This window comes from Penicillium oxalicum, chromosome IV (assembly GCF_001723175.1).
Source record: "Penicillium oxalicum strain HP7-1 chromosome IV, whole genome shotgun sequence".
NCBI classification, from domain to species: Eukaryota; Fungi; Ascomycota; class Eurotiomycetes; order Eurotiales; family Aspergillaceae; genus Penicillium; species Penicillium oxalicum.
The window spans coordinates 186,234-204,007 of NC_064653.1; the positions used below are offsets into that span (position 1 = coordinate 186,234).

Here is a 17,774-nt window from a genome sequence, read left to right on the forward strand (position 1 = left end):
AACCGATGCCGCACTAAGTGGCAGCTGGGCATTCGGGACCGACATTAATGAAGTCATGGGCACACATACTTCTGTATCCGGTACTGTTCCAGATCTCATCAACAAAATGTACAGATTGGAAAGGACTGCCCCGTTCATTCTTGCCTGTTCATTGGCAAGAATGGACATGATCTGCAAGAAGCCCTGTCTGCATTCAATTGAGAGACTCCTTGAATCACTTCCACCTGTTGCCTCTGCTGGGAAGCACAGTAGGATCGATCCGTACTATCATGGATGTCCTATGGACAGAGTAGTACTTGTCTTCCATCTTCAATATCCGAAGAAGGCCCATTTCAAGCTTGAGCCGGCCAGTATTCCTGCACTAGTGCTTTCTTGTTGACCTTGCCCATGGCGTTGCGCGCAATCGTGTCCACACATTTCAGAACCGTGGGCACTTTATAAGCCGCTAGCTCTTTCTTGAGCTCTGCGCGGATGGATGGTAGGTCCATTTCGGCGCCCTGCTGCAATGTCAGTGACGAAAATATGAAGAGTCTCATCTGCAGAGCACTCGAAGAAGAGAACAATCGCCCGCAGCCTGAACTTACTTCACGAAACTTGACGATCGCCGCCACTCGCTCCCCCCATTCCTGATCTTTCAACCCCACAACCGCCACCTCTTGAATCTGATTCAATGCGAGCATCGCTCGCTCAACCTGCAAGGCGGAAACCTTGTAGCCTCCGGACTTGATAATATCTACACTGGCACGGCCTTGAATATAGTATGCGCCGCTCGAGTCGCGCAAAGCACAATCGCCGGTCTTGAACCATCCGTCCTCTGTGAATTCGGCGGCGGTCGCTGTCGGTTTCCTCCAGTATTCTCGGAAAACATTCTTCCCTTTGACTTCAATCATGCCATCTTCATTGACTCCATCGATGATTTGCCCGGTCTCCTTGTCCGTCAGTCGGACCTGCACTCCGGGTAATGGCCAGCCTACGCTACCGTCAATCCGTTTATCAAGATCCAGGCCGCAGCTGATCGCCATCCCGATTTCCGTCATTCCGTACCGCTCGAGGAGAACCTGGCCGGTGATGTCCTCAAATTTGGCTTTTATTGGCGTCGGTAGGGCTGCCGATCCGCTGACGACCAATCTGAGAGCCCGTGCGCCGGCACGCGCGGCTTGTTCGTTCTCTGTTCCTCGAATGTGGGTATCGAAGTAATCGTTAAGTCGGGAATAGATTGTGGGGACAGCCATGAACATAGTCGACGTCCCGCCATTTTGCCAACGCTCCCAGATGGCCTTTGGCTCGAATTTGAGGTGCATCTCCACTGTCGTCCCGCTGAGCAGACTGGCTGTGAGTCCATTAATGATACCATGCACGTGGTGCAGCGGCAGGACATGGATGAGATGATCACTAGACCGATAATCCCAAGCCTTGACGAGGCAACTGGCCTGGAAGGTGATGTTCTCGTGGGTTGTCACGCAGCCTTTGGGATTCGAGGTTGTTCCACTGGTGTAGATTATCAAGGCTCGCCGTTCAAGTGGGAAAGGTGGCGTGAAAGACGGCAATGAGGCATTCTCATTCTGGGTCAATGGGTCGAGTCCCATGAATGGAACTGGAGAAGATAATGCCTCACGTAATTTTGATGCGATCTTCTCAAAGGTCGGGTGGATGATGATCAGAGATGGATCTGAATCGTGAAGAGTATACAAGAGCTCCTTGACCGGATGGGATGTACCTGGATCAAGGTGCACGATGAGTATACGTATCATGCGAAATGAAATGAGCCATCATTCATGTAGAGCAATTGGCTTACAAAGTGGCACACACACCCCGCCAGCCGCCCAGACAGCCCAACTCGTGGCGACGTAGTCATATCCGGCCGGACACAGAAAGGCCACTCGCTGCTCCTCCAGGTCTCCCAATGACGTCGTCCCAAGGGTCTCTATGATGCGTTTCCTCAGTATAGCGGCATCTTCGAGAAGTTGGGTGAATGTGAAAGATTGATTCTTGGAGACATCAATGATTGCGATATTCTCAGGATCATCTATGGCAATCTGCCGCGCCGCAACGAATAGGGGCAATGAAGGGACAGGCATTGCGGGGGCGGGAGGCTGTTTGAGTGTGTCAAGGGATATTGACGGTATCTGAGGCTCTCGAGGTCGCCTACGCAAACTCGAATGATTAAAATGAATGATCAAGCGCCGGAAGTCCTCTACAGAACTGAGTCTAAGCTCAGATGAAGGCAAAAGAATGTCGCCTCGGGAGTTTGACGAACTGCGAACGGTCGATCTGATCGGAATTCGAATGCTCCAACCGGCCAAAAAGAGGCGGAGGGGGCCGAGGTGGAGTCAATCGGTGGCTATTTGTAGATGCCGATCGGTCTGGAGTAGCTCCGAGAAAAAGAAGCCATCGATCTGAAGAGATACAAGAACAGGTCTCTGCGATGGTGTTGGTGAGAGAGAGACCAAGATTTGCACTACTTCGTCGTGATCCAATGGTAACCTACATTACCATGACCTTCTTTGCAGAAAAGAATTAGAGGGAAGAGGCACCTGCTGGCCTGTTGTCTTGAAATCGAGCACCAGAGCTGCGGAATCAGTTCTTCAACAAGCGTTCGAGCCGATCGAATAGATTCTCTCACGTGCCCAGAAAACACCAAACCTTTGTGAGCATTTCAATACAGTTGGGAGCAGAAGATAGATCACTGAGACTCTCACCGGGCAAACTATAGAAGATCATAACCCCTAAGATGCTGGTTTTCAAGTTGATGTCTCCATGGACGAAACATCAACGTGGCACGTGACAGTGCTTAACCCCGAATCTCCGATGACGGAAGGCCTTTTCGGAGCTTCTCAGGCCCGAATGCTTGGAGATTGCGTCGCATCATCTTGCGCTTCTCAACAATGTTGGCTCGGACGTACCTACGGGCACGCTTGCTGCGTCCTGCTGGTCTCCGTGCAGTGCGCTTTACATCATCAACATCACCACCACTGATTCATATTGAAAATGGGACATTCTACAAGCAATATCCGACCGAAGACAACGTCACGACCAATCATTCTCTGTTCCCCAACCTGACTTTCACCTTGCCATCCGATGCCAATTCCCCTTCAGACAAGAAGAAGTCAGCCCTTCAACATTGGGCAGTAGTTGGTCCCTCCGGGCGCACAGATCTGCTCGACATTTTCCGCGGCAAACACATCGCAGTTCCACCAACCGCCCGATCATATCCCTATCTGCTCTCCGACGAGATAGCCGCAAAGGATCCTCGGCTTCGAATTGTTGGAAATGCCATCCAGTATATTGGTTTTAGCGGCGAGGGTTCCGGTGCGATCGGGGGAACGCGCGGTGCCTACTTGAGTGCTCGCTACGAAAGCTTCCGAGAGGAGACCGATTGGTCAGTGGAACAGTATCTTCGTGGGCAGACATCTTTGAATCCTCCAGAGGGAGAAGAGAATGGCACATTGAAGGATGAAAAATTATTGCAGGAAGTGATTTCCGATTTGCACCTTGAAAATCTACTTGCGATGCCGGTTGCGAATCTGAGCAATGGGCAAACGCGACGGACACGCATCGCCAGAGCCCTTCTCGAGAAACCCGAGCTCCTGCTTCTCGACGAGCCTTTCAGTTAGTCTGATCTCGAACTTTTTTTGGGCCGTATGATAGACTTGAATGACTGACCAGGACGTCATATAGTGGGATTGGACCCTGCCACAACCCGCAGCATTTCCAATCTGCTCCATCGACTGGCAGAGAAGCAGTCCCCTCGGCTGGTGCTGGCGCTTCGTCCGCAGGATCATGTGCCGGACTGGATCTCCCATGTTGTATTGGTAGGCAAGAGTCAGCAAATTCTGCAACAGGGAACCAAGCCGGAAATCACAGCCATGCTCCAAGCTTGGCAAAAAATGCCTCTCAAGGGCCACAGAACTCCCAAGGACGCGGAGAAAAAGGATCGACTGCTAGAGTTCCGCGCCCATCTAGAATCGGGCAATCTTGACGAGCAGCTGCTCTATGACTTCTCCCTGGACCATTCACGCAAGTCTTACGCGCAAGGCCCAGCGTCGATAGGGGGAGAAGCTCTGATCGAAATGGATGGGGTTCGCGTTCAATACGGAGACAAGGTTGTCCTCGGTGATTGGCAGCAACAACTTCATAATAAAGTTGGCTCGGGCCTCCACTGGCGAGTACGTCGCGGCCAACGATGGGCCATCCTGGGGGCCAATGGCTCTGGAAAGACGACTTTGCTCTCCCTTATTACGTCCGATCACCCTCAAACTTATTCTCAACCGATCAAAATGTTTGGCCGATCTCGTCTCCCTGAAGCAGGCCAACCCGGCATCTCGATTTTTGAATTGCAAGCCCGTCTTGGCCATTCATCACCTGAGATTCATGCCTTCTTCCCGCGACAGTTGACAATCCGCGAGGCCCTTGAGTCAGCCTTTGCGGAAACCTTTCTGTCCAAGCCTAAGCTGGATTACGAGAAAGATCTCGATGTCAGCGCGGCTCTTCGAGCCTTCAAAGAAGAACTCGACCCTAATGCAGCCAATGAGGATGCGACCTCCGTGGTCTCAGTCGACAATTCGTTATTGCCGAGACTTGAGCCAGAAGGAAGTCGCAGGCTGCGAAAACCCACCTCGGATTTCTATAACCCCTTGGAATACCAAGTGGAATACGCCGACCACGTCACCTTCGGTCAGCTGACGACTGCACAGCAGCGAATTGTCCTGTTCCTCCGTGCTCTGATCCATAAGCCCGACGTTGTCATTCTCGACGAACCTTTCTCGGGTCTCACAGCGTCCCAGAGAGATAAGTGCCTGCACTTCCTCGAAATGGGGGAAGAGAAACTAGGCCACCATATCCCGCGCGGCATCCCCACACGGCTGCATGGTCTCTCAGATGAGCAGGCATTGGTCCTGATCAGTCACGTCAAAGAGGAAATCCCCGACAGCGTTCGATACTTTATGCGTCTACCCTCCGAATCAGGCGCGGGCTCTGAATCGGTCGATTTCCGTACCGGCATGTTGAAAAATACCAGTGTCTTAAGCGATTCCAAGATCTGGGATCAAGTTTGGTCCCCTGCAAACGAATTCCCGGCGATCAGCGATAAGACGGCTGTGTTTGGGGAAACCAAATCTATCGCCCACGATGACTTTGAAAGATTCGGATACTGTACGATATGAGATATCAGCGGGGTGCCTATTGTAAAAAGAAAGTTTGGGGAGGAAGAAATATAAATATAGATCTGTACAATACCAGTGGACTTTGGACCGGTCGTATACAATATGATGGATTGAAGTGCCATACCTACCAATCCGCCCGCAGCATCTTCTCCGTAATAGTAGTATGGAAGCATGAAAGCCGCGGATCAGTGTATGTCTTTGCTTGTATACCTACTACTGCCTCAGCCGATACCTCATTCGCAAAAACAACTGAAGTGATATGATGAACATGTGCTACCGACTTCCTTGAGTTGGTCCCTCATTTCAAGCTTGAGGCCTAGCTTTGACCGTGTACGTCTGGGTACTTAACGAAAGCGAGCGCAACTGAATTTGACACGTCAGGTATCTACAACATAATGTACGAGCATCCGGATCAAAAATCGGGCTAGGCCGAGGGCAGATAGGGTATGTATGATTTTGGAGTAAGCTGTAGCAAATAAAGATTTGGATTGCTCTGAGCTATGCGCTATACTGCGGGCCGAGAGTATCTGTCAACTCGTAGGTGCCTGGGATGAGGCCAATTGACCCGGCTGAACGGTCCGAGAACCATCATCATTGTGCTCATCCAGGCCCTGGGCGACCAGATCGGTGAAATCAACGCCTACTTCGGTCAAAAGAGCCGCGTGTTCATGCACAATATCGAGACATTTGTCCCAGACCGAGGTACCTCGCTGCACACTACTGAGCTGACGGCTCAGCAACGCATTAAATCCATCCAAGTGTGACTTAGCCCAGCGGATGCAAGAGCTTGTCATCACACTAGGGAAGCACTGTTGATAGATACCGATGGTATTCTTGATCAACGTGAAATACACAAATGATATTTGGAAGATATAAAGAGGAAGGTCGCCCTCGAAGACGCAAGCCCTGTCAAAGTCGACCATTAGCATTGAGAACACACGTAGAGAATCTGCAGATGGGATGCACAAACCGGATTCGTTGAGAGATCACATCAGTCCGGGCCTTCAAATATGTCTCACGCGCTGGATCTTCAAAGCCGAGGCGGCTGAGCCAAGTGATTTTGGTCTTTGTGGCACCTGGGAAAGAATGCGTGTCGACCAAGGATCGAGAGAGAGTGCCCGCCAGACGCGTCGCTCGTCCATCAATTTTGACATTGATCACTTCTTGAGCGATTGCGTTGCCCTTCAAGCCCTTGGCAAGCTTCCGCAGCCGCTCAATGCTCGACACTGCCGCCTCGAAGTTTTGCAGAGCAATGTCAATGTCCAGCTCATCCACCTGTCCTTCTACCCAGCGTAGATTCTGCTGTTTGCCGTCGACATCGATCCGTAAGTCGGGCTTGTCACGCGGGCCATCCGTCAATTCATTGGGCTCCAGTTTCTTTAAGTGTGATAGATGGCGCCCGGCCAGATAACCGTAAGCATCATGAGGCTTACTCGCGGCCTCCGTCTCACTCCGCAAGGTTCGGCGCAAATCTTCAACCGTCTTACGAAAAGTGGCGAGCAATTCGTTTTTCGTCGATGTGTCCCGCTTGTCTTGCCGGTATGTGAATGGCTTGGAACCCACCCGTATACTGATCGCATTGCCGATCCCCCGATCCAACGCTTCCTCTCGAGCCGCCCCCGTCCCGAGATTGGCAGCCAAATCGATCATATCAATGTCCTGGAGCGGCCAACACTCCTCCGCCACCAGCTTCGTCGGTAGCGGGCCTCGATGATTCGGTTGGTTCTGGTCGACGCGTTTCCGCTTCTTTGCCGCCACAAGTAGATGGTCATTTAATAGCACAATGTGAACCGGCCGTTTCGGCTTCCACGTCGCCGAGTCCAGCTCGGCCCAGTGGCCCGTTTCCAATACAATGTGCCGCCCGGGGACTGCCGGCAAGAATTTCTGCGATCCCTCTACCGTTTTCCATAGAGTTTGCAACTGGACGCTCCACATGCTTTCCAAGTTGGCAACGGAGCTGCGGTTTGCGTTACGCTTGGGGAACACTTCATCTGCTGGAGACATCGGGTTGGGTGTGTTACCCACTGAGGTCTGTCCCAAGGCCGTGGTCAGCTCGGACATCAGGGTGCGTAGCGTCCGCATTTCGTCCTTGAGCTTCTCGGCCTCTTTACTGATCTTAATGAATTGGGTGCGGTTTTGGTAGACATTCTGTTGCAAATCGGTAGAGGTCCTGTTTTTGACCTTGCGAAGGTTTTCTTGATACTTCTGGATTTCCTCTTCGGACGCATTTGCGAGGAGATTGGCCACGTCTGCGGCGAGGGACAGTTAGCCTGATATTGTACTTCATTGCATTGACCTTACTCAACTATACTTCACGACGTACATCGGTCGACCGGGAGACTGGGATCTCGAAGTGCGTTCATATCCACCTTGAGAGGTACAGACACACCATCGACCGGAAGCGGCTGATTTAAATCTCCCGTTGGGCCTCCCAGCCCACCATAGCCACCGGTCGGTTGCGATGGGAGAGCTGGGACCGGGGGGGCACCCGCGTCGAATTCTGGAGCAGCATTGAACCGAGTTGAGTAGCGACGCTTCACCAGATCCGACGTGGCTTCGCTCTGAGGAGCACGCTCACGACCTGCGGGCACCGATCCCTGGGGAGCATCGGGCGCTCGTGTGTTCGGGGGCAAGGGGCCGGAGATGGGCTGCGGCGCACTGATCTGAGGCCTTGGCCGGCGGTTCTTACTCCGAAGAGTCAAGCCACGGCCTTCCATGATGGATTATTCCAGGGAATCAGATCCCTTTGAGGTCGGTCGGGCGCGGGGACTCGCGAGTTGTCCAAGATCGCCAGAGTGGAGGAGACGTTATCCGTAAGGTATCGCTCCCGTAGTTCCGTCGGATCAGAGTGGCAGAGCTCCAGACAGCCGAAAGAGGAATAGCGCGCAATGGTGAGGTATAGCATTCCTTCGACTGAGCGTTTGAACATGTTCATCATGATGGTGTGAACACAATTTACAAGCACTGCAAAAAGGATCAGGGTGTTTATTTTCTCCGAGAAGATGCCCAACAGGCCAGATGTTCTTGCTTTCAATGGCCGTCTGAGTCGATGATTGCTGGTTGATTACCAAATTTGACAGGCCGGGGGAGATCCTCGCAGGCATTTATGTGATGATATCACACGGACTTGATAAACGATTCATGGTTTCTCCTACCTTCATTTTCACACAGAATGGAATCATTCATGAGATAGGTTGCCCTTCTTTACCAGCCTACTTGAAAGAACTAAACTTGCTTGGAGCCGGAGGGACAGCGCAACGTGTGTGTGATGATGACACTGCCGGTCGAATGAACCCGACGGAAGAACGTAAATCCTCCTCTCAAATTTGTCGTCCCAAACACTGCCGAGACAGCTTCACGTTGAGTTCTCGTTCACGTTCCGGTTCGCTTCTCATCATCGCATCCTTCCCTCGGTGCCAACTTTTCTTGACTTTCGTTGCGCATCTACCGCATTGCACCTTATAATACTCCCACCACTTCATAATGCGCACATCAGTTCTGGTTGCGGCCTCGGCCGGCACAATCATCACCGGCCTGCTCGGTAAGGATCTCTATACCATTCATCCATCACCGTCGCCGTCCATCAGCCGATAGCGAAAGAAAAACAATCCAAAATGATCACATCATGTGCTCTCTTGACACACTTGTTTCTTGTGCTCTGATGGCTGACTTGCGTGATTGTTTCCCCCCCCCCCCCACAGCCTATGCCGTGTACTTTGATCACAAGCGACAGACCGACCCCGAGTTCCGCAAGTCCTTGAAGCGCAACAACCGCAAGCTTGCCAAGGCTGTCAAGGAAGAGCAAGAGGCTCACGGTGCTGCTCGTCGTGATGCGATCAAGCAGGCTGTGCAACGCGCCAAGGAGGAGGGCTTCCCTGCCGACTTGGAGGAGAAGGAGTCCTACTTCATGAACCAGGTCGCGAAGGGTGAGGGTCTGTGTGCAGAGGGTATGTGATATCAAACCTGGTGGTGGTGAGAGATGAATTTTTGATGAATGCACGTTGCTGACCTTTGCTCTTGTGGCCCCTTCCACAGGCTCCGACAACGTCGAGGCTGCCCTCGCCTTCTACAAGGCCCTCAAGGTGTACCCCCAGCCCAAGGACCTGATCTCTATTTACGATAAGACCGTTCCTAAGGAGTGCTTGGAGATTCTTGCTGAGATGGTTGCGATGGACACGAGCCTCAACCTCGGTGGTTCATTCACCGGTGGTGAGGGGTCCGTCAGCAGCGCTGACAACCACGGTGTCGAGTAAAATGTCTCGTCCATCTTTCTGGAGCATGAACTCTTTGGTGTTGGGGTCCCTTCGGCATCGTTCGGTCTCAGCGGACTACCATCACCGCAAGACTGCGCTGGGCTCGTTGATGACCCTGAAGACCTTCCCTGCGGTTCCTCTTGTCTGTAATAATTGCCCTGTGTCACCTGTCTCGTCGTTCTTCTTCCTCTCCCGGATCCTCTGCTGTCTTTTCCTTGGGCCAGATTCATGACTTTGTTGTGCTCCCTCTCCCTCTGTCTCCATCTTCAGCCCCCCATTTCTTTCCCGCGTCCCTTGTTGCTACCTCTTCTCACTTGTGTACGTCTATTGGATGCTGGCCTGAATCGTCGACCTTGGGGACGCCTGGGCGACATAAATTTTTGCGCACGCTGGGGGTTCTGCATGTCTGGGGGGCATTTGCTTAATGCCCGTCTTTTATATTGATGATTTCTGATCGGGATTTGACGGCTGCTCTGCATGGCCTCTTTTTTTTATCTTTTCTTATTTGTTTCCCCCCTCCTCTCCATTTGGCCTCACGGGAGGTTAAAAAAGCGAAGAGCGCAATGGATATATGGCTTGTATTTTTAGAGCAAATGAAAACTTTGTGATTTCCAAGATCCGTGTACTGTAATGAACCAAACCTGTGATGATGTACGTAGAAGCGCATATGTATTTATGCAGTGCTCTCGTGTGGTTGATGTTCCACAGTATCACAGGATCCGTTGGACATCCCAGGGTGTCTTGGAAAATCAGGGTTGAGTCGAGCAATGATGCGTCTGTGCTCTGCCTTGAGTCTCTTATCCACCGTTCCCATGTTCGCTCTTCCATCATAGCGTATGCGATCACTCGTTATCAGCAAATGGGTCCCCCCATCTGCTCCACTCATTGGCCAGGTCTCTCCATTTATTCACACCCGCGATGATTCTTCGTTTCATTGGTTCCATGAGCTCCATGGGTTCCATTGGTCTCTTTGATTCCTTGGCCCCGATGAAGATGATCTTGAAGTGGAAAGGTTTCACTATGGCCCGTTATTAAAATATTGTAGTACTTAGGGGAGTACCCGTGGTACCTGATTCACATAGACACCAACCCAGCCGCGAGACGTACTTTCATTACCCTCCCAGGTACCCACAGCTCAATGTGAAACTAGCGCTGGGGCGAACCTCCTGTTATTTTGAATAGATGTCGGTCATGCTGACCGGCCCTGGATGGTTTCCTTCGCTGTCCTGACGGTGATAGGGGATTGGACAATGTACAATGGACATAGCGAGTGCTCCATACTATCGGCGTGAAGATGTCGTGGTACCACCACAGGTACCGTCAGTACTCACTATTAGTTAGTACTGGTACCCAGGCTGGAAAACCGTCTTGCAGACTGGGTGATCAGGTTCTTCTGGGTGTCTTGGCTTCTGCTCCACCTGCTCATCCCCCGTGCCTGTCTAGTTGGGTTCCAATTTTCATTTCCTCTCTTTCCCGCTGGATACGGCAGTTGGCACCTTCCCTTTATCTTTTTCTTTTCATCCTCTTTCCTTTCGCATTTTTGCGTGCTGCGCTCTTTTCTTTTGGTCGATTTTACATCGCCTGCCACTCGCTTACCCTGCGCACACTGCTCCGTCGCTCGTTCACTCACCAAGTCTTCACCCTCCCCAAACCTCTCAAGATGGTTACCGTAAGCCACATCTCCATTCAGTTCACCCTGCAACCCCAGCCCCGAGACGAAAACTCCGATAGTGTGCGATTGCTAACCCATGAACGAGCACAATTCAGTCAACCTCTCGTCTGTTGACAGCCATTTGTGCCCTGGCTGGCTCCGCCGCCGCAGTCACCCCACTCAAGGTCCAGGGCAAGGACTTTGTGAACTCCAAGACTGGCGACCGTTTCCAGATTCTTGGTGTCGAGTAAGATCATGTTCTTTTTCTTCTGCACTCTTCCGCCTCTTTTTTCATCTTTGCCCATCCTCTCAGTGGCCTCTAGAGGCGCCAACTTCTTTCCCCCCTTTTCTACCTGCGCACCCGTGCTGGAGGCCCACGAGGCTGTCGGATATGGTATGCAGATCATGACACTAACTTTCGCCACAGTTACCAGCCCGGTGGCTCCTCGGGTTTCAGCAAGGATAGCGATCCCTTGAGCGATGGTGATGTTTGCATGCGCGATGCGGCCCTCATGCAGCGTCTTGGTGTAAGGCGCCCTCTCCCACCACCCATCGACTTCCTTAGAGTCTAGAATGAATAAGAAAAAAAAAACTAGACCCATGACATCGACCAGGAAGATTGGCCCCGCTGATTGCTACTTTTCAAAACACAGATTAACACCATCCGTGTGTATAACCTGGAGCCCACTCTTGACCACAACAAGTGCGCCTCCATCTTCAATGCGGCGGGTATCTATATGATCCTCGATGTGAACTCGCCCCTCACCAATGGCTACCTGGACCGCACCGCTCCCTGGACCACCTACACCAATGACTACTACCACCAGGTCTTTGGTGTGATCGAGGCCTTCAAGGCCTTCGACAACACTCTGGGCTTCTTTGCTGGAAACGAAGTCATCAACGAGGACGCCACTCGCTTGGCCCCTGCTTACGTGCGGGCCGTCATCCGTGACATGAAGGATTACATCGCCAAGCAGAGCGATCGTGCCATTCCCGTCGGCTACTCGGCAGCAGATGTCCGCGATATCCTGATGGACACATCCAACTACTTTGAATGCGAGATGAAGAACTCCACCAGCTCGCGCGCCGACTTCTTCGGGCTGAACTCCTACTCCTGGTGCGGTGATGCCTCGTACAAGTCCAGCGGGTTCGATGTTCTGACCCAGGACTTCTCCAACGCTACTCTGCCTGTCTTCTTCTCCGAGTATGGCTGCAACGAGGTGAAGCCTCGTATCTTTACCGAGGTGCAGGCTCTGTATGGCGAGGAAATGACCCAGGCATTCTCCGGCGGTCTGGTTTACGAGTGGACCCAGGAAGAGAACGAGTACGGCCTGGTCAAGATTGACGATGACGGTAGCGTCACCACCCTGATCGACTTCGACAACCTGCAGAAGCAGTTCAACAAGCTCGACATCAGCCGCATCACGACCAGCAATAGCACCCAGACAAGCGTCACCCCGCCCACTTGCGACCCGTCGCTGATCAGCAACTCCACCTTCTACAACGCCTGGAATCTGCCCGAGGCTCCCTCCAAGGTGTCGGACTACATCAAAAACGGTCTGCCCAACAAGCCAGTGGGCGCTCTGGTTTCGGTCACCGGTGGCAAAATCCCCCAGAAGGTGGTGAATCACAACGGCAAGGAGATCAGCAACGTTGAGCTCAAGGTCCTCGCCAGCGACGCGGTCAATACTCCCTCCCCTTCCAACGACGATTCCTCCTCATCTTCTACCTCCGGTACCTCCACCGGCACCGCAATCGCTTCGTCGTCCTCGGGTGCATCAACCAAGACCAATGCCGCATCTTCCTTGAACGGTGCCCCGGCGGTCGCCCTCGGTGGTGTGAGCGGTTTCTTCATGCTGCTTGCCTCCCTTTTGTAAATAATTGGCCTGTTTGCGTGACGTGTGACGTGTGATTTTGCGTTGCTGCTGCGCCGTACAAAGTCTTCACTCATCATTGGTGTTGGGTGATCAAATGAGATCTGGAACCCTACCTGCATTTCGATTCTGTACAGACCCTTTTACATTGTTTTACATTGTTTATTATTCTCGCTTCCCCGCTCTTCCTCCCCTTTCTGAAATGAAGCGGCGTTGTGACACTGCTCTCTATGCCTGCGCCTCGTTCGTCTGGTGTTTCAACGGCCAAATACTCTTCTCTTCATCCAGCAGTCTTTCTACTCAAGGAATATGATTCCGTTCTTTTTCTTCTTGACACCGTACTTTTATTTAATCCACATTCAACAAACCGGTATACATCATTTCGTATGACTGGACCCTCTGAAGTTGTCCGACAGGTTGCCAAATACCTCTCACTTTTCAATGCCAGCTTTATTAAGAAAAAGATTTTGCAGAAAGGCGCGTGGAGGCCACACAGAAAAGATCAGTTCTATTACGTTTGCATCGGTCCAAGCTAAGGAAGCTATTGCCCAGAGGCAGTCTCCCGTCACAAAGGAATGCACTATGAAGAGGTGTCATGGCAAAAACGCATCAATAGGGGGAGGACGTGAAATCAATCAGAAACCCAAAGGAAAAAAAAAACTCTCAAACAAAGGGTAAAAGTCCTATCTACCACGCTTGCGCTCTGCCCTTGCCTTTGCCGGAAGACTGAGAAGAGGACAACGCCGCTGAAGACAGCTCTGGGAACTCCTCGAACTCATCACCGATCACTTCCCCAGCCACTTCGCTGCGACTCCTGTCCTCTGCAAGACTGAGCTGAATGGCGAACTCAAGATCATCCATCTCTTGCCTCCGACTTCCCTCCGGGCCGCTGCCGGAGCCAGGTGATGACTGGCGGGGTTTACGAGGGCTTTTCGCATACTTGATCGGGATTGAAGCGGTCGCGTCCTGGCTGGGATCAGAAACTTGGTCATCCAGCAAGCTCAACCGGATTGCTTCAGCCAGGTCCTCGTCCATGGTCTCCTCAACCGCGTCTTGATAAGGAGACGAGGAAGACGACACTTCTGCCTGACCGAAGGAGCTTGGGCCGACGACATCACTCATGGAGGCGCTCGTAGCAGAGCTTGCGATGGCAGTCTGAAGCTCTTGTTCCTGTCGAGCCGCATCTTCCTTGGCGGCGTGGGCCTCCTCGCTGAGAAGTTTTGCGTAGAGCAAAAGCTGCTCTTCATCCACGTCTGGGCCCAGCAAGTCAACTCCAAACCGGGCACTGAGATGAGCCCTTTCTTTTGCGTTCTCCACTTCTTGGCGTTTCAACTCCGAGCGCTCGTCCTCGATAAAGTCACGAATGGCGCCACGCCCACTGTTGTTGAAGCGCTGACCATCCGCCGTCCCGTTGCTACCGCGAAGAGATCGACGAAGTCGACGTTTGCTAGCCTTGTACTGATCTGCACCGGTAGAGCTATAAGACCAATAGCGGAGATGGGTACCCAGGGAGACCATGCCTCGCAGGACAGTTGGATCTGGATCTAGGCAAATGGCACCAGTGGCAAAGTAATTGCCTCCCACACCTAACATTGACGGGTCTGCTTGAACTAGTCGTCGCCGAGCACGAGAGGAGAATCGCGAATTGATGGTCCGGATTGGCCTGGTTGATGAGGCCAAGGGATCCCAGGCCTGCACCAAGCCATCATTGCCACCGTGTACGAGGTACAAGGCAGTGAGCGCAATACATGAGACTTGTGGCGACTCGGTTTGGATGATCCGCAATGGCGCAACGGAGTTGGTGATATCTGAACTTTGCGCTGGCAGCGCACGGATATCCCATACGAATATTCCGCCCATGGCGGTACCCACTGCGAGATAGCGTGCACGTTGACCAGGTACTTCAAGACTCGAGTGTGGCTGTTCCATGTGCGGAAGCATGGGTGAGGAAAGGGCCGAAGAGAATGAACTTCCTGACATGGCCAACAGAGGATCTTCCTGCGCAGTGACAGTCGCAAAAGAAGAATTGTCCAAAGCCGTGGCAGTGATTTCAATTCCCTTTCGATTACCAAAGGTAAACTCCGACGTCCGCCATTCCGTGCTTATTTCGCGCTGTCGCTCGTTGAATCGACCTGACGAGCGTGAGGGCGGGAAACTCTGTGTGGGCGTGGAAGATGAGGGGGTCGTGGGTCCACCAAAAATTGATCGCGGTGCTGGACTTTGAGGCCCCGAGGACACCCCCTGCGTGAATGGTAAGGGAGCAAAATCGGTTTTAGAGGCAACCCGAACGTACCGTCGGACCGACGCTTTCTCATCGTCGCCGTTGCCTCGGGCGATGATAAGCGCAGACTCACCGTGACCTCGTCCATCGTCACCCGCAAAGTCGACATGAAGATCACGACGCATGTTCCAATTCTCGCATACCTTGCGGAAGTGCTTCGGGCGATAGGCGAGGAATTTCTCTATCTCCTTGGTCTCCGCGGCAACTTGGTTCTCATCAAGTTGCATGGAATCAGACGAGGAGCGCGGACTGTAGCTCCCGTCAACCGGATCGTGACTGAAGGGGTCTGGCCGAGCAATTCGACGGCTTATCTCTATCAACTCCCAACGTACGCTTCTGCCCGTTTTCCAAGCGAGTTCCTCGTGTTGCTCCGCACTCAACTTGGCAGTAGGTGGCATTTCAGGGGATTTTGGAAGATCGGTCAAATAGAAAACTTCACCGAGGGCGTTGAGCACAACCGCCCATGTACGTCGCTGGGCATGCCGCCGACTCGAGTAATCATTGTCGACATTAATGCTAATGATGGGTACGCCGGGGCTGATAACCCATTTGGCAGTCACCTGTCCCCTATCGTACCGCTTGTCGTAGGAGGGGTGAGGGCCCATGGCATATGCCGTCAGAATACCGGAGGAGGAGCCAGTCATCATGGCAATCAGACCGTTTGTCGCTTTCAATATGGATGCCGACTTTGCAATCCAGACAGAACAAATGGCATGAGTGATCATATTCGTAGCGGGAATACCCAACTTTGGTTGGGGAACAAGTTCTGATGGACCGAGAAAGCGACCACGTTGCTCCGAGCTTGAAATAAAGTAGCTGCGACCTTGCGGACAGCCTTCACCGTAAATCATTCCGTAAGGCTGGCTGACATCCATGGAGTTGGGTACGCCCACCAGCTCGCCTGGCCCAAGGCCATAAGGCACGTCGCCTGGGAAACTGTCGGCAAAGTGACGAAATACTCGGGTATCAGAAATGCCCCAAGTGGTCACTTTCACGGCGGATGGATCACTGGCAGAGGCGAGTCCCTGCTCGGAAGCGCCATGGATAAAATTGGGCTCCGTGGACGTGCCGTTAAACGTGCCATGAATATGACTCACCGGAAACACGAGCTGTGAAGGATATGTTGCGATAGCACTACCGTTGCGAGAGCTCGCCGAGCGCACCACACCTTGTCGTTTTGCAGGTTGAAATTGTGCTGGCTTGCCCCGGGATAGAGATCGCATCAGACGGGTACGAAGAATATACTCGCTCCGCCACGATGCCAGTGCGGTCAATCGAGCAAAATATCGTCTGTCCGAAATCAAATCCTCCGGATTACTCGTGTTCGAGCGCCCATTCTGAATCGTTTGAGGACCCGGGAAGAACCGGGAAAAGGCAATTCTCCATGCATGAGGAGTAGTCACCAATGCATGAAAACGCCGAGACACAAGCGTTATTGCGGAAAGAGATTGCGGTGGCAAATGCGACAGGATGTGAGTGAGCACCTCTGCAAGAGCGAGGGGAAGTTAGTCTGAGGGTTCTACTTAGTTGAGAAATGCATCCTATCGAACGTACCATTTGGTAGAGTCTCTAACGGTAGCTTCGAAGATCGGTTGAAAGATGAGTCGTGGAATACCGAGCTGTCACCATCCTTGCCAGGCGTTGCGATGCTTTCGTAATCGCTCACTCGCTGGGCAGGTGATGAAGGCGGAATGTGCACTTCATCTTTCAGGAACGCGTCACCAGACTCTTGTGTTGCAGAGTCTGCCGTGAGGCAGCCCCCGCTCTCTCTTGGCAGGAGAGCATCGGGGGCTGCGACAGCATCATCGAGGTCATTTCCATGTTGGATGGGTTGAACACTGGCTTTGGGTGGGTCGATAGGAGGTGTATGTTGAGATACGGCACGAGACTCTGATTGCATATAAAGATCTGGAAGGTGGTTGAGGTGAGACGAAGCGACTGAGCCAGCAATGGTCCTGGGTCAGTCGAGGCAGTTGAATTCAAACAGGCAGATAGCAAGGTCACGGAATGGGAATGCGTTGGAGGAGGGAAGAGGAAAGCGGCACGGCCGCGGGAGAAAGGTGGGGAGGGGCGGCAACGCGCAGTGGCTAACCGCCTTGAAAGGTTTTATCGATGACTCGTAAGTTATCGGGTGGATCGTGTTGAGTTTCGCCTTTCTGGCATTTGCTGACAGCGTCACATAAAGATGCTATAATTTTGCGTTTGGGATATCTACCCATCGGTACTTGCATATTTAGAAAGCTATCCATCACTCAAAAGATTTTCTTCCAAGTCACTCATCTTCACGGCATCGAATCTTCCTCGTGGTCTCTATAAGTACTATGACTGTATGACACTGCGGATCTCTCATCTTGCTGGTCCCGATCCGATCCAGGTCCACTGCAGTGCGGCCGGGCATGTGATGACATAATGGTGCGTGTCGGTCGATTTCCGTCAAACCCAACGGGAGAAATACTCCCACCGCCTGCCATCTTGAGTAATATGGGTTTTCCGTCTGCTGCGCGTCTTGTAAGCACGTGATAACGCGCCGGTGCCTGGCCTGCGCGTGCCTCC

General features: G+C 52.5%; 6 protein-coding genes across 6 annotated transcripts; 3 read left to right on the forward strand and 3 right to left on the reverse strand.

The window, feature by feature from the left end:
- Positions 1 to 332: 332 nt before the first annotated feature.
- Positions 333 to 2,078, reverse strand: POX_d04846 (Malonate--CoA ligase ACSF3; the record flags this gene model as incomplete). Its single annotated transcript, XM_050113704.1, has 3 exons — positions 333 to 497; positions 585 to 1,717; positions 1,796 to 2,078. 3 exons carry the CDS (start codon positions 2,076 to 2,078, stop codon positions 333 to 335), a joined length of 1,581 nt encoding a protein of 526 aa, XP_049968655.1.
- An 807-nt stretch (positions 2,079 to 2,885) lies between these two features.
- On the forward strand, positions 2,886 to 5,162 carry POX_d04847 (uncharacterized protein; the record flags this gene model as incomplete). Its single annotated transcript, XM_050113705.1, has 2 exons — positions 2,886 to 3,609; positions 3,679 to 5,162. 2 exons carry the CDS (start codon positions 2,886 to 2,888, stop codon positions 5,160 to 5,162), a joined length of 2,208 nt encoding a protein of 735 aa, XP_049968656.1.
- Positions 5,163 to 5,692: 530 nt separating this feature from the next.
- On the reverse strand, positions 5,693 to 7,879 carry POX_d04848 (Exocyst complex component exo84; the record flags this gene model as incomplete). The annotated part of the gene is made up of 3 exons (XM_050113706.1): positions 5,693 to 6,068; positions 6,133 to 7,411; positions 7,486 to 7,879. The coding sequence occupies 3 exons, from the start codon at positions 7,877 to 7,879 to the stop codon at positions 5,693 to 5,695; spliced, it is 2,049 nt and encodes a 682-aa protein (XP_049968657.1).
- A 766-nt stretch (positions 7,880 to 8,645) lies between these two features.
- On the forward strand, positions 8,646 to 9,415 carry POX_d04849 (Mitochondrial import receptor subunit tom20; the record flags this gene model as incomplete). Its single annotated transcript, XM_050113707.1, has 3 exons — positions 8,646 to 8,703; positions 8,864 to 9,109; positions 9,198 to 9,415. The coding sequence occupies 3 exons, from the start codon at positions 8,646 to 8,648 to the stop codon at positions 9,413 to 9,415; spliced, it is 522 nt and encodes a 173-aa protein (XP_049968658.1).
- A 1,660-nt stretch (positions 9,416 to 11,075) lies between these two features.
- POX_d04850 (1,3-beta-glucanosyltransferase gel2) lies at positions 11,076 to 12,943 on the forward strand (the record flags this gene model as incomplete). The annotated part of the gene is made up of 4 exons (XM_050113708.1): positions 11,076 to 11,084; positions 11,183 to 11,313; positions 11,494 to 11,593; positions 11,720 to 12,943. 4 exons carry the CDS (start codon positions 11,076 to 11,078, stop codon positions 12,941 to 12,943), a joined length of 1,464 nt encoding a protein of 487 aa, XP_049968659.1.
- Positions 12,944 to 13,627: 684 nt separating this feature from the next.
- Positions 13,628 to 17,121, reverse strand: POX_d04851 (uncharacterized protein; the record flags this gene model as incomplete). The annotated part of the gene is made up of 2 exons (XM_050113709.1): positions 13,628 to 16,707; positions 16,776 to 17,121. The coding sequence occupies 2 exons, from the start codon at positions 17,119 to 17,121 to the stop codon at positions 13,628 to 13,630; spliced, it is 3,426 nt and encodes a 1,141-aa protein (XP_049968660.1).
- Between the last annotated feature and the right edge of the window lie 653 nt (positions 17,122 to 17,774).